Source organism: Centrocercus urophasianus, unplaced genomic scaffold, assembly GCF_019232065.1.
Source record: "Centrocercus urophasianus isolate 14NV4802_14NV808 unplaced genomic scaffold, USGS_Curo_1.0 seq_1355, whole genome shotgun sequence".
NCBI classification, from domain to species: Eukaryota; Metazoa; Chordata; class Aves; order Galliformes; family Phasianidae; genus Centrocercus; species Centrocercus urophasianus.
The window spans coordinates 39,677-53,822 of record NW_024884537.1 but is presented as its reverse complement, the minus strand read 5'-3'; the positions used below and the strand labels follow the sequence as shown (position 1 = coordinate 53,822).

The 14,146-nt window shown below is 47.5% G+C and overlaps 1 protein-coding gene across 1 annotated transcript in view; it reads left to right on the top strand.

Moving 5' to 3' along the window:
* The window catches only part of ADCY9 (adenylate cyclase 9), a 58,859-nt gene that overhangs the window by 23,171 nt on the left and 21,542 nt on the right, over positions 1-14,146 (top strand). The window contains exons 2-3 of the mRNA XM_042813050.1: positions 6,213-6,385; positions 11,431-11,535. Of these exons, the coding sequence (XP_042668984.1) occupies positions 6,213-6,385; positions 11,431-11,535 (278 nt within the window). The remainder of the gene's footprint in view (positions 1-6,212; positions 6,386-11,430; positions 11,536-14,146) is intronic.

Sequence of the window (14,146 nt, the reverse complement as noted above, 5' to 3'; positions counted from 1 at the left end):
CATCAGGCTGCCATTCGTTACGGATTTCCAACCAGAAAGAAGTGGCATGAGCAGAGCCCATCGAGCCTCGGCAGGTTTGCCTGCCCTTCTCATTTGGCTTTGGTGGGTGCTTGGCAGCCAGCCTGCCCTCGTGCTGTGCTGCATTGGGGAGCGACTGCCTGCCTGTGGCCCTGTCAGCACACACACTGCAGCCATGTGACACTGAGGCTTCTCAAATCTTGTTTGCTGCATGCTCTTGTCTGGATTCTATTAAAACTCTGTTAGGACCAGGAGCCACAACAGCTCGCTCCGTTACCCAGTGCCTGGACAGGCTCGGTTGCATCACACTATTGTTTCGTACTGGAGTCCTTCCGTGCATTGTACACACTTGCTTTGTTTCCTTTCTAAAATACCCATCCAAGGATAGGTGAAATTTTCCAGTGTGAAATTGCTGATGAGCTCCTAATTGCTTTCTGTCGGGCCATGTTTTGGTTTAAAAGAAATCCATTCTCATCCCTGAGCACCCTGGAGCTGCGGGAACTTTAGCTGGAGTCCCCTCTCTGCCCACCCCAGGCTGTGCTTGGGTGGAAAGGAGTGCAGGGAGCCCACCTCCACCTCCAGGCCATGCTGCTGGCTGCTGTGCCATTCCCATGGCGTGGCTGCTGGCAGCGATTGTACGTAATACGGGGATGCTCATGACACTGGGTTGTTATGTAGGAACTGCTGGGGCTCAGAGCGTGCTCCTGCCTTTGGTACCTTGAGCATCAGTCAGGAGTTCAGGTTGCCTGCTGCCTTAGCCATGTGTTATTAAACCTTGGAGGTACTCTTAGGAAAAAAAAACACATTTACACAGTAAGTTTAGAACTGGAAGAAAATACCTTTTGGTATTAACCTTTTGTTAATGTGACCTCCTCGCTTTTCCTAAAGAAAGAGCTGCAGTGCACAGAAGAGGCATGTTGTGCCTCTGCATCCTGTACCCATCCCCTTCCCATGGAGCAGTCCCATTGGGCACCAGGCTGTCCCCAGAATTCTTTGGGTACGTTTTCAGAAAGCATGTTGGGTGTTAGGAATATTGTAATTTCTGAGGGCATTTTTCCCCTCTTCCCCCCCAAAGGAGCCAGGCTCCTGTGTGCATGGTTGGCTCTTGCTTTGGTACCTGTTGGGTTCTAAAATGGCATCGTTGCTCACCGTGCTCATTCCTTCCCACAGGGTGGAGTGGTCAATAAGTGTGAAAAGTAAAACCAGAAAGATAATAGGAGGTGCTTATTAATGGGTGTGATCAAATAATGGAATTTGTCTTTCTAAAGCCATCCCAGAGTCCAAGGCTGCAGCAGGTTTTACAGGAGAACTGAGTGGTGTGGGCACAAGGCAGAGAGCATATGGAGCAGCTCATCCCCAGTACACAGCATGTAGGAAGGCCGTGCATCTCTGAAGGTTTGTGAGGAATCCTTAGAATAGAGATCATGCATTACCTGCAACTGTATTCATAAGCAGCCTGGATTCTTGTGCAGAGCACCCATTTCCCAGGCAGGACTACCAAATCCCCATCTTGCCTCTTGATGGAAACCTGTGCTTTCTTTCCCTAAGCGTGGCAGGCAGTGTGCTGGGTGGGTAAACCAGCTGGGAGTGAGGTGGATGAGCTCTCACTGCCCACCCGTTGCTGCTGGCACGCTGTCAGCAGACCAGTGGAGCAGCGAGCGAGCAAGGGCAGCCCTACAAATGTGTGCTCTGTGTTCTGGTATGGGGCTCCCGCTTACAGCTTGCAGATGTCAAGTACCAACACTGCACATGTGTTGTTGATCAGCATTTTCCAAGCCCGTTGCTGTCTGTTAGCTGATCAGAAGTGTTCTGCTAAACAAAGGTATAAGGAAAACTGGTTTACCACAGCATAGAAGATGCCTCCGATTTCTCTGTCTCTTCCCAGTTCTTCTGGGATTACAAAGATAGGTTTGGCGTTTCCTTTTTGGGGGAGTTTCTTTTGTATTTCCAGCCTGAAAAGTTCTGTTTCTTATTATCATTGTTTCTACTTTCCAGAGGCTTAAGATAACAAGTTGGCTCATAAATTCCATTCTAACTTTAGCCGCAGGAAATGCTGCTCCATACATTCAACGTGTGCTGTTCCAGGTGGGCTGGTTTGTTAGAGTGCAAGCAGCAGGGCTGCGTGCGTTGCAGCAGGAGATGTGTCCCATAGGTTTGTTGGGGGACCTGCTGCAGCCTTACAGCTTGCCAGAATTCAGGCCGTACCTATAAATCTTTGCATCCTCGAGTCCTAAAACCCCAAATCCTAAGCAGGTTGAGCTGCAGAGGTACCACGGGCACACGGTGCTTCTGCTCTCACACCTCGGGAAGTTCAGTTGGCTGGAAGATGTTCTGCAGGGATATCCCAAGTCCTGTGATCACACAGTTTGTATTTGCCAGATGCTTAGCAGCCCAGCTAAGGATGGCCCTCGGGCATTTGCTGCTTGCTTCACTGCAGCGTGCACACATCTTTGAGTAAGAAATCACTGCAATCTTCAGGAAGACTGGAAAACTCCCAGAAGTTCGTTCTTCAGCGTAACAATCTGTTGGCAAGTGAAGATTGCAAAATAGGGAAAAAAGCAATTGTTGCTGCAGCAGTAGCACCCAGCTTTTCAATTGGAGTTGTGCATTCCTTGGCACTGCACTGGGTCCTGCTCTGAAGATGCCCAGCTGGGTGGCTGCGAAGGAGCTTGGGTGCTCTACGGGAGGGGAAAGTTTTGTCCATTGGTTCCTCATGCTGAGCAGGATCTGATCAGCAGCTCCTTTGGGTGCTTTTGGATGCCAGCGGTAATAATTGCAGTCAATATTTGATCTTATGGAGCATTAAACTGTATGGAGGCATATTTTATGATACAAGGAAACCCCAGCATAGGTCATGGCTTCCTTTCTCTGCATTGGCAGGTGCTGGATGGCAGCTCTTCTGCTGCCATATTTGGGGCCAAGTAAGGAGATCATGTCTTTGGAGGGAAAGCTTTGCACTGCATTTTATCGAAAAGTGAAAGCAAGAAATGATGAAGCATAACCCAAAAGTGAGTGAGCACCAATCAGTTTGGGAAGAAAGGAGCAAAAGCTGACCCCCGAATGCTCACCTTTCTGTATGAGCTGCCTACACACTGCTAGATATTTGTGTAAGAGTTGTACCAAGTGGCTGTTAAATGACTGAGAGCTGCCTGTGGTCGCTGCAGGCTGGGGCAGCTCTGCAGGTTCCATCTGTGGATAATGCAAAAGCAGGGGGCTGTGGAAAGAGAGCTCAATTAACTATTTTATGAACATATGCTTGCATACTTAGTATTTGCAAAGAAATACAACTAAATGATTAAAGTGCATGGATTCTCAAGGGAAACTAATGGGAAGGTGGATAATGAAACAGAATAGTTAATATGAAGCAAAAGGGGGCATGGCTGGTGTGATGCAGGGCTTACTGCACTGCTGCAGGGGCTGTCCCATTCTTACAGAACGGAGCTCTGCTGGGGGCTGTTCTGCACAGGAAGGGTTTTGGAAGCATATGAAGTTCAGTAGGGTAGAGAGAGAAGGGGGAAGAACATGGTTTGCCAGAGAGAGTTGTTTTCCTTCCTGGTATCGAGCAATGCTCCCCAGAGGAGCAGTTCTCACACTGCCAGAACTGGCTCACCTATGGGGATGTTTATGCACAGCCCTATTTGTAATTTTGTTGGTTTATGTGCATGCAGAAAATCACGTGCTTGGAGGGTGCATACATGTGGTATCAGTTGTTGGTATGTGGCGTGGATTTTTAGTATTGGGATGAGTTTGTGTCTTTGCATCTTCAGAAGACAGGTGAAGGAGGCAACTCCTGCCATTCCGATACGAGCAGTGGTGTTTGCTTTGTCCTGGGTGGAAAATACCCAAATCAGGTGTGTGTTAAGGTGGTCGCTGTGCCCCCAGCCAGCTGTAGGACTTCCCCACAGCAGTGAGCCTGCTCCCAGCCCCACTTCCAGGAGCCATCTCAGGGTGCAGCTGCCCAGATTGGCTGCCAGGCAGCTCGGTTTTGGCTCTTTTCTTTACTTGCTTGGTGTAAATCCAGGAGAAGGGGATCGTTATCAAATGGAGACTGGCAGGAGGGGGAGGCAGCACGAGTTTTACTTGACTAAGCTGCAGAACCGATGTGTCTTTCCTTGTGGTGTCTTGAGATGTTGTGCAACACACTGTTTGCACGGGGATGGCTCCATGCCTGTGTTAGCTCACTGTGCGTGTAATACTCATTACTTACATCAGTGCAGTTCAGCTGAATTAATAATTTTTGTTATATACCACGACATTTCAGACTGAACAGGAGCTCCTTTGTGAAGAGTCACCAAATTGCAAGCAGCACTAAAGCACGTACAGCATTCCTATCATAAGAAGGATTCAATAACCAAGTATTAGGTAGGCAGCAGTAGTAAGCTTCCATGAAGCGTGAGGCTGCTCTTCCAAATGAGGTTGGTTACAGCAGCACAAGGACGTTTTTGCTTTTTTCGAGCGCAGAGCTCAAACAGGAGGTAATCTTACCTTTATGCCACGCGCTGACAAAATAATTCTGCACAGTGCGTTAAGACAGGAGAAAAACATGAAGAAAGAACAAAGAAAATGCACCTGCTTAAAAGAATAAAGAAAAAGCAACACAAAAAAAAAGAATAATAGCATTCTTGCTTTAAGGTAGCTTTTATAAATAGAAGTAGGAAGCTTAATGCTCGATCTTGTACCCCAGGGTGTGTGTGAGGCTTGGGGCAGCCAGCATAGAGACCAGCTGCCCCTGAGACCCTATAAGGATGCCCAGGGCCCTGAGCACGTTCTTGCACATCAGTTCTTGCACAGACTGGGCTGGAGGTGCTGGGAATTGCACAGAGGAGCTGAAAAACTGTTATCAGCATGTCTGACTTATTTTTATTGGAAAGCTTACAGACAAAGTACTGTCTTTGTTACGTGTCACGGGTGAAGGGATGTTTATAGAATCTCTCTAAAGAAAGTTTTAAGAGAATGACCTTTATCGTAACGTCAGCTGCTATTGGAGCAGAAAGCTGCTGCCTTCCAAGGGCTGGAGCTCGCTGTGTTTGCTTCCAGGTTTCATCCTGTGGAAGGAAGGAGGCAGCAGAACGCGGTTAGTTGTCAGGAGAGCCTTGTGTGTGAATGGGAGCGGGGGCAGACATCCCATAACAGGCAGCACGTGGGGATGATTCGCTGAGCCCAATGCAGAGCCAGCAACCGTGGTGTCAGTGGGCCTTCCAGCCATGGGCAGTGAGCATTCAGCTCTGGGATGGTGTGGGAGCCCAACGCGGGGGGCAGGGCCATACGTCAGCCTGTACCCCAACCCAGGGGCACTGCTCAGCTCTGAGCTGGTGCCTTCCACATCACCAGAGGTGGCAGTGCCCATCCGTGCTAGGTGGGAGATTTCCCATATGATGGAAACTAAGCTGAGCATTTCAGCGCAGGAAGAGTTGTGATTCGCAGCCCCTGAGTTTTTGTGCCTAGACGAGGAAAAGAAAATAAGGAATATTCGGAACGAGACTCAGATCCTTGTTTTTTGAGCAGGCTTTTGGTGCAGACCAGCCTGGTACAGCACAGTATTTACCGGTCTGGCCTTTAATAAGGGATCTGGCTTCCAATTATGCTTCAGCTCATGCAGCAGTTGCAGGGCGAGCATGTGGGAGTGAGAGATTGAGGTTGTTCTTTAGAAATGTGAAGTCTGCTGTGACTAGGAGAACCCGACAGTTTCTAGCACTGAAACGCCATTTCCTTTTCCAAGCATGAAGGGAGCTTTGCCACATCTCTGCAAGAAATGGAGAGCGTCAGGGGGGGAACGCACACTGCTTTGCAAAAGTGCAATGTCAGTCCAGATCTCGCTGAGAAACAGGCTGCAAACCCTTTCCAAAAGTAAAGAGTTAATGTCTCAGCTCAAATTACAACTTGGAAGCCAATGCCTGAAGCCTAAGCTCTGTTTTCCAGAGCGTCTGAGTGCAAATGGAGTAAAGCAAGCACGTCAGGCATGGCTGCTGCTGCGGGTTCCAGTCTCTGGGATCTGGGGCAGCAGATGTTGGGCAATCCTGGTTGCCACTGCTTTGCACAGAGTGTGTTTCTACTGTCTGTTCCCTGATACTCCTTCTGTGCTGTTCTCGAGCCCCCATCGTGCTTTGCTAGCTACTGTATTTCCTATCTGACAAGTCCAAAGTAGTGTTATTTTTGTTTTCTCGCAGTTCTCACTGTTTATATCTTTTCTCTAGGATTGAAGACCTATCTGATCTCTGGTCAGAAGGTGAAGGAACCCCACTGCAGCTGTTCACAAGCCTTGCTTCCCAGCTTGGAGGCTGGGGATGGAGCCAGGATGCAGGCAGCTCCCTCAGCTGAGAGCGCCGCTGACTCCACAAAGGCTCTCAAACACATGGAAAAGCCAAAGGTGAGTCCTTGCTTCAGAGAGCTCAGACTGTGCCCAGAGACGTGTGGATGGGGAAACCTCACCAGTTTGCTTACGAGTTGCTTGCTCTATTTATATACACACGTATATGTGAGTGTATATATGTGTATATGTACAGAGTGTAGCTTCAGGAAAAAAACGTACGATGCAATGTTTAGCAGTTGACAAACAATCTTGAAAATAAGGTGGGCGTTGCTGAAGTGTTTTCAGGTGCACAGTTTCCTTAATATTTGTATTTTAGAAGCAAGAGGTCAGCGCTGCTTCGTCGGTGGTCATGGTGCTACGGGGAAAGGAAGCTATGCTGCATGCAGCTCCCATAGCCATAGCATTTATGATTTTCTGTTTGCTGTGCTCTGCTTCTGCCTTCCCTTTATAAGGTGTGCTGTGAACTCAGGAACCTTTCCGTACGGTCCTGCAGCTGACATAGCCATTGAAAAATAATAAGGATTGTTTGCATTACAGAAGAGCACGTTCTGGTAGGCTGTTGCATCTATCTGCTTGCTCTAGAAAGCTGTATAAAGATGGAGGGCAGTGTTTGTATGGATACAGCTTAAGGAAATGGTGACTTTTGTTACGTTCTCACCTCTTATGAAAGCTCTTGACAAGGGAATCTGTGAAACAAGGTATATTGCTTTGAAGCTTTGCTGTTACTCTCAATCTTCCCAAACAACGGATGCCTGTTCTCTGATTGCGCTGAGTCCCTGGCGTTGGGTTGCTGAATGAGGCACTAATGCCAGGCCGTCTGCAGGTCAATGCCCGTAGTCATTGGTGTATGGGCAGTGCTGGGAGGACCTCACCAGCACAGGTTTGCTGTTCAGCTGACAGAGCTGGTGGCAGGTGACTTTCCTGCAACTCCATTTGGGTCAGGAAAGCGTGGAGTGTGCTTGTGTTTAATTCTGGAGTAAAAACACTTGATCACGAGTGTGACAAGCTGGAAGGCTGGTCCAAAGGTATGGTCCAAAGCTAAATGAGCTCCTGACAGAGCAGACCAGGACTATATAGACACAGAAGGCAGCTGTGGCTATCTTTGTGTCTAGCCAAAGTATGGGCTGTGTGTGGTTTGACTGGTCCCAGGTTGTTGGCAGTACCTTTCTACTTCTACTCCCATGTAAGAGTGAGGGTGGCACATTTGCATCCTTGCCAGCTGTCTCTTGAAAGCTACAAGCAAAAAAGGCAGGAAAACGCATCGTTGGAGCATTCAGTGCTTGTCCATACAGGTAAGTCTCTGTGCTGTGAGGTGCATGGCTGTGCAAAGGTCCCATGCAGCAGTAACAGGTAGGAGCTGATCTGCTTCTGGAGTGGAAGGATTTGAGACAGTTCCAAGTGTGTGTTGCTGAGATGCCCATCCATGAAGTGTGAGAGAAAGAGGAGAGATTAAATGCGGCAGTAAGACTGGAAGTGCTGTTGGTGAGAAAACAAGTGTGCCTTGTTAACACCAGACAGCAAAGCAAGCTTCAATCAGAGGGCAGTGAAACTGTAGCAAGGTTCAGTGCTGAGCTGCATGCAGCTGGGACCTGCTGGGGTTTGTTATGTATTAACTTGTGGTCCTTGTTCAGATGACCCAAGTCCAAGATGTAATCTGGTGTTAAGAATCGGCTTGCCCTCTGGCTTGTGCTTCCTCCAACAGGGAGGACTAAGCCTGCAGAAGGACAGGTAACAGAGACATCGCTGTTCCAGCAGTGTGCCATGCTGGGATGTGCTTTGGTTACTGCTCATCACCTCTCTTGCCTATGAACAGGAGGGGAGTCAACTCTTTGAAGGGGTAGATAACAGCGGGACAAGGGGAAATGGTTTGAAGTTGAGGGGGGGAAGATTGAGGTTGAATGTCAGGGGGAAGTTCTTTGCTATGAGAGTGGTGAGGTGCTGGAACAGCTGCCCAGAGAGGCTGTGGATGCCCCGTCCATCCGTGGAGGTGTTCAAGGTTGGATGGGGCCCTGGGCAGCCTGGGCTGGTATCAAATGTGGAGGTTGGTGGCCCTGCGTGTGGCAGGGGGTTGGAGATTCGTGATCCTTGAGGTCCCTTCCAATCCAAGTCATTCTATGATTCTGTGATTGTTCTGGTCTGCGACGGCCTGCCTAGGTGTTAATTGCTGTTTGAGTGCTGATGCTGGTCTTTTGCACTGCAAAAGTGCAAACATGGCAATCCAGATAAGTGAAGGAGAGGCTCAAATTGGCTGTTCAAGAGGGAAAATTGCTTCAGAAGAGCATCTAGGACAAGTGCCAGCTCAGTTTCAGCCTTCTCAGATACCCTGTGCACTGTTGTGTTCCTATTACAGCAAATCTATGCTTGTAGGCATGCAGTTTTGTTCATCTCCACGAGCTGTGGAGGTGTTACAGTGATTCCAGAGGTGGCCAGACAGCCTGGAAAGCAGTGGGCTTGCTTCCCCAAAGGACATTGCTGGCATGAATTCTGAATGAACTGAAATCTGCCTTCCCTTACGGTTTGAGGAGCATCCCTGTAACACATGCCACAAAATGCATCAGAACACGATAGTGTAGTGATGAAGCAATCACATGAGTGGTGGTAATAAGTCATTATTCTTCATTATATATTATATGTACAATATATATATGTATTTATACGTGTAAAATCCACGAAGAACAACTGTGGCATTTAATTACAGTTCAACACAGCTTTTGAAAAGGAGTGGGTTTCTTTCTTACAGTGTTTTTCCTCTGAAGCCTGCAGCTTTCTGGTAGGGTCTGGAGGGAGAATTTGCAGAAGAATCATGATAATTTACAAAAGAATCATGACTTACATGCCAACTGTTTTAAATACAAAGCTGTAAACAGTGTCAGTGTGGGAGGAGATGACTCCAACTCTGCAAAAGAGACTAAGAAGGAGGGGAAAAATTACAGGCAAGCTGAAATATTTCTGTTTCAAAGGAAGTAAGTGGCCATATTGGATGAGAAGGATGACTTTCACATTTTGGGCTGGAACGGGTGTGCTATTGGACAAGACCTGTTAAGGAAGGTCAGGAAGGAGAATGCAACAGTAATTGATCCATGACAGGAATTGTATTTCTTCTTCTCCTTCACTGTGTCTGCATTTGTCTTGATTGCAAATCTCATGGCATTATGGATCTCAGTGAAAGGCGAGTTCTGGGACGTGCAGTGGGTACCTAATTAGAACAGTGAGGAAAGATGCTGGAAATGAAAATCTTTATTAGCAGCTGATTTTTGCATGAAAACACCATAACTTGCTTAATCAAGTATGGTATTTTTTTTTTTTACCACTTTGGTGTCAATTTACTTCCCCTATCATATATTGTGAAATGCTATACTGGACTGGGGATCAGAAGCTGTCAGTGTGAAATCAGGAGGTTGATTTGCTTGTCCTGGTGTTTGAAAGTGCATTGCTGAATTATTCATTGTGACTGGGCCACATCCACACCAAGATTGTGTCAGTGTCTGCAGCAGAGAATAAAGCTAGAGATATTGACTGGGACACGTGGCATAAGTCAGGTAGCTTCTTTTGAAAAGGTGAAGCCTCTTTTCTGAGATTGTCGTCTTCTGGTGTAACCCCAGCAGCTAAGCACACAGGTAGGTCCTGCTGCTTTATGCCAGCATCAAATGGGGGTCACTTTCCACAGAATGCTCAAGGAATTCATAATATTTAATGTTTGCTTTTTTTTTTTTTTTTTAATGGAACCATTTAGGAACCAACTTCCTCCTCTCTGTAAGTGCAGTTACTTGTTCAGGCTGTACCAGCTCAGCATTGGATGAACGCTGCTGGTAGGGAACTGCAGTGTGTGTGGGGCTGGCTGCTCGGGGGCTCAGGCTCCTCCTGGCAGCTCCTGAGAGGCATCGCTGAGTGATGAGGTGGAGCAGCAGAAGAGTGGGCAGATAGAGGTGCAGTGACAACCTTGAAAGTTACGATCTGTGAATCTTTGTAGAAATTCCGGTGTGAAATGAGGCAGGAAAAGGGGTTTGGAGCGAATGTGAAGTTCTGAAATGACAAAGGCATTGTGCTGTGCAAAGGGGAGCAAACCCGGAGGGAGGAGCTGTGGAGGCTCTGGGACAGCAGCAAGGTGCACTGCAGAGACTTCAAGCAGTCCCTCCTGACAGGGAAGGTGATGGAAAACACACGAGTTGGAAGCTGTATCAGGAAGTTTCTGAGGTAACCCAGCATACAATACGGTGTGCCAGAACTGGCGTGCTGCTCCAGGGACTGCTGTATCTGCATCCATCAGTAGACCTGAGGCAAGCCTGGTAACAAACTTTCTCAAGAATGTAGGAATTGCTACCAGGGATCCATGGAGTGTTCCTGTCCTGCAGTACCCTGCCTGCATGTGGCAAGCATGAGAGGCAAGTTTGAAGGACTTTGCAATATAAGGTGTGGGCTTCATTCCTCTGTAAAGGTCGTCACATTTTAATCCAGTGGGATAGGTTGTTTTATAAGCCAAACCATGACATTTTAGATTGCTTCCAAAATGTGTAACCTGCAAGTTACAAGTCCTGATGATTTTGCTTTCCTTGTTTCCTGTGTGTTTGGGCAGTGTTTGGGTTCAACAGCATTCCACAGCCAGAGCTCTGCTCCCCTGTGTTGCAGAGCTACATGAGAAAGTATCGTCCTCTACTCATTTCAGATGCGTTGCTTTCCATTTCTCTTTGCCATTTATAGCACCGTGGTGTTCTTTGCTTGAATGTGCTGCATTTTGTCCTAAGTCTTCCCTCAGCAGGTCATGATGCCGTTCAGATCCTTTTGCAGGCACTTTTTAGATGAGGTAATTGCACTTTGGTCACTGAAGGGTATTTTGTTCTTGTTGGGGTGGTCCTTCGCCATTAAGCAGCGATTCCAGTAAAGCTTTCCTGGATCAGATTTGGCTTTACTAAACAAAAAATGTGCGATTTGTTTTTGAAATGGTGGATTCTGGTCCTTTAAAATTCTGTTCCCCGCTTCCCCTTCTTTTGCTTTGTTTGTCTTTTAACCACGCAGCAAGCATACAAGTGGGCCACATTATGAATTGCATAACATGACGAGGACACCAGAATGTTCCCAGCTAAATTCTTTTTGTCTCCTTGCAGCCTTGCCCTTCATGTAGTACCACCCTTGTTCCCCACTGCGATGTCAGCATAGACGAAGGAGCTATCCAAAATGGTTGTCAGGATGAGCATAAAAACAGTACAAAGGTAATTTAAGTGCTTATCGCTTCCCTTCTTTTTCCTCACTTCTCTGCTTCACTTAGCCGCCTCCTTTTCGCATCGCTGTTCCTTTAGTCAAGCTCTTCAGCAGCAGAACCAATTATGAGCACTTGCTTTCTAAACTTCAGTTGGGCTTCCCCCCCTCCCCCCCCCCTAAATTTTCAAAAGAATCAGTGGTTTTCTGAGCCCATTCTGATGCTGAGAAGGACCTAAAACTGGGACTCTAAACTATGCTGAGGGTAGCCAGGGAAAGAGGCACAAAGAACACCATCACTCTCTGCTGCTTACACTTGTTAGCTGTATGTCACCTGGCCACATGTCAAGTGTCTTGCCAGTGTTCCCTGTGTCACAGCTCTAAAAGAGCCATTCCTGTTCATGCACACAGCAGAAATTCACAGTACCTAACTCTGTTCATGTCCTTTTTTTCTGACAAATACACCATGCTGCTGGCAAGATTGTTTTCTGTGCTTGTTGCTTAGATATTCTTACTGGAGCCACCCACTCCCTCTACAGTACCAGACACTGCCTGTTTGTCGTTCCTGGCCTTCGTGGTCTCCCAGCTCTTTCCTTCTGGAAAATGGAGCTGCAGACTGATAGCAATGCTCATCAACTCTCTGTTAGGCTTTGAGATGAGTTTAATGCTTTCCCTCGCTGGGGAGATTCACTTTATAAACATGCTCAGATTGCTATCTGGTTGTTTTTCTTCCCGTCTGTCTGTAAAACTCCACTTGTGTATAGTGCTAATGGAAAACTTGCCAGCGTTTATGTAAATGGTCTGTGGCACAGTAGGCCGTGTTCTCTGCTGGGGTTCCTAAGAAACAGCTTAAGGAAAAAAAAATAATCCCTGTGGCTCTGAGGGAGATGGAGCGGAGTGGCCAGGAGGTACAGGACTCTGAACAGCACGACAGCTTCAAGGCCAAAATGCTGTGGGAGACCTTCCAGGCTGCTGAGGTGGTGAGCATGAGATGCTGCTTCCCCCAGCTGCTGCTGCCGTGGGTCTGCAGGACTGCTAACAGATTGTCCTCTGCTACCAACCACCTCATGTGTCATAGGCTGTTTTCACCAGAATTGTTCTCTGAAGTTTCTTTCTATTGCAGCTACATTAGGCTCAGGTATGTTAATGACTGAGTCATCAAACCTTGCTTGGAAGAGTCTGTGCAGCACTGAATAAATGCTTGTGGTTTCAGTGGAAGAAACAAGCTAGTGGAGAGCAATCACGTGTCCCTCCTGTTTGCAGGTTGTATATTGCTAGTCCAAACCTGGAGCAGCTCTGTGGCTATCCAGTAAGTCTGGGATGCCCATTCAAATAAAAGCCTAAGGAGCAGCCAGATGCACAGTGTTGCTGCGGCACTGGATTTACAGATCTCTGCAGTCTCAGCTTTGTTAGGAAGAAGAGCCATCAGCTCCCTCTGCTCATCTCTGTTCTCCCCCCTCTCTCTGTGCCTGGCCCTGCAGCATTCACATCCCCTCTTGTTCTCTCATCTCCAAAAATGATGTTAACCACTTCTCAGGCCTTCATAGAGTCACAGAATGGCTTGGGTTGAAAGGTACCTCAAAGACCATCTCCTCCCAGCCCCGCTTCCTCAGACACCTTTGCCAGTGACTGAATGAGACAATCAGGTTGCTCTGAACTGCATCCCGCCTGGCACCTGCAGGGATGGGTCCCAGTGTCCTTTGAAGCCCCCACATCTTTTCAGAAGAGGAGGTGATGCCGTGGTGCGCTGCATCTCTGCTCAGCTGACAGCCTGTTGCCATCAGGAACCTCAGCAGTGCTGGAGCGAGCAGCACTTATTAAGTAGGGATTTTCTTCTTACACACAAGCAGTTTCGAACTCTAATCCCCTCCTGTTAAGATTAACAGAGTGGAGGCAGCACAGGAAAACCTTGAGCTGACCGAAGGAAGAATTTTCTTAGGGATTTGAGCCTTTGCCAAAGAGCTGAAGAGAAAAGGCCAAGAGCAGTCCAAGCTGACCTTCTGTGAAAGAGCAGACATTTTCACTGCATCCTTTGGATGAGCTCAAAGAGCAGGCAGGGAAGCAAACAGCACACGTAGCTTTTCTTTGAGCTGCTCAGACAGATTTCCTCTCTTACTGCTTTTCAAGCAAAGTCGTTTCTCACTCTGCTCATGGAGATGTGCTGCTGCTGCTGTCTGGTATCTTCACTGGTTATTATTTATGAGGGAAGTGAGGCATGAAGGTTTTTAACATGCACAAAATGTGCTTTTGTTGTGTTTGTTCAACTAGAAAAGTGGATACCAGAAATGCTTATGTTAGAAGAATGTTTTTTTTGTTGTTGTCGTAACATCTTCCTGTCCAAAAATTGGAAATGATATATTAACAGTTGCCAGCACACATTCAGCTGTACCTGCCCGTGTTCGTGTTCCTTGTGTGGTTTACACCATAGAGACACGAGGAGCTTCAATTAATTTTGCACGGCCATAAACCAGCTATTTCTCAACTCTCAAACATGTTTCAGAGCGTGATGGGGTGATGTGATATTTATGGTCACCGAGGGACATCCAAGAATAGTCTTCTGGAGGAGCTGTGCTGCCTGCAGTGCGGGCAGCAGTGAAGGAACTTCTGTCAGGAGTGGGCTTGGGG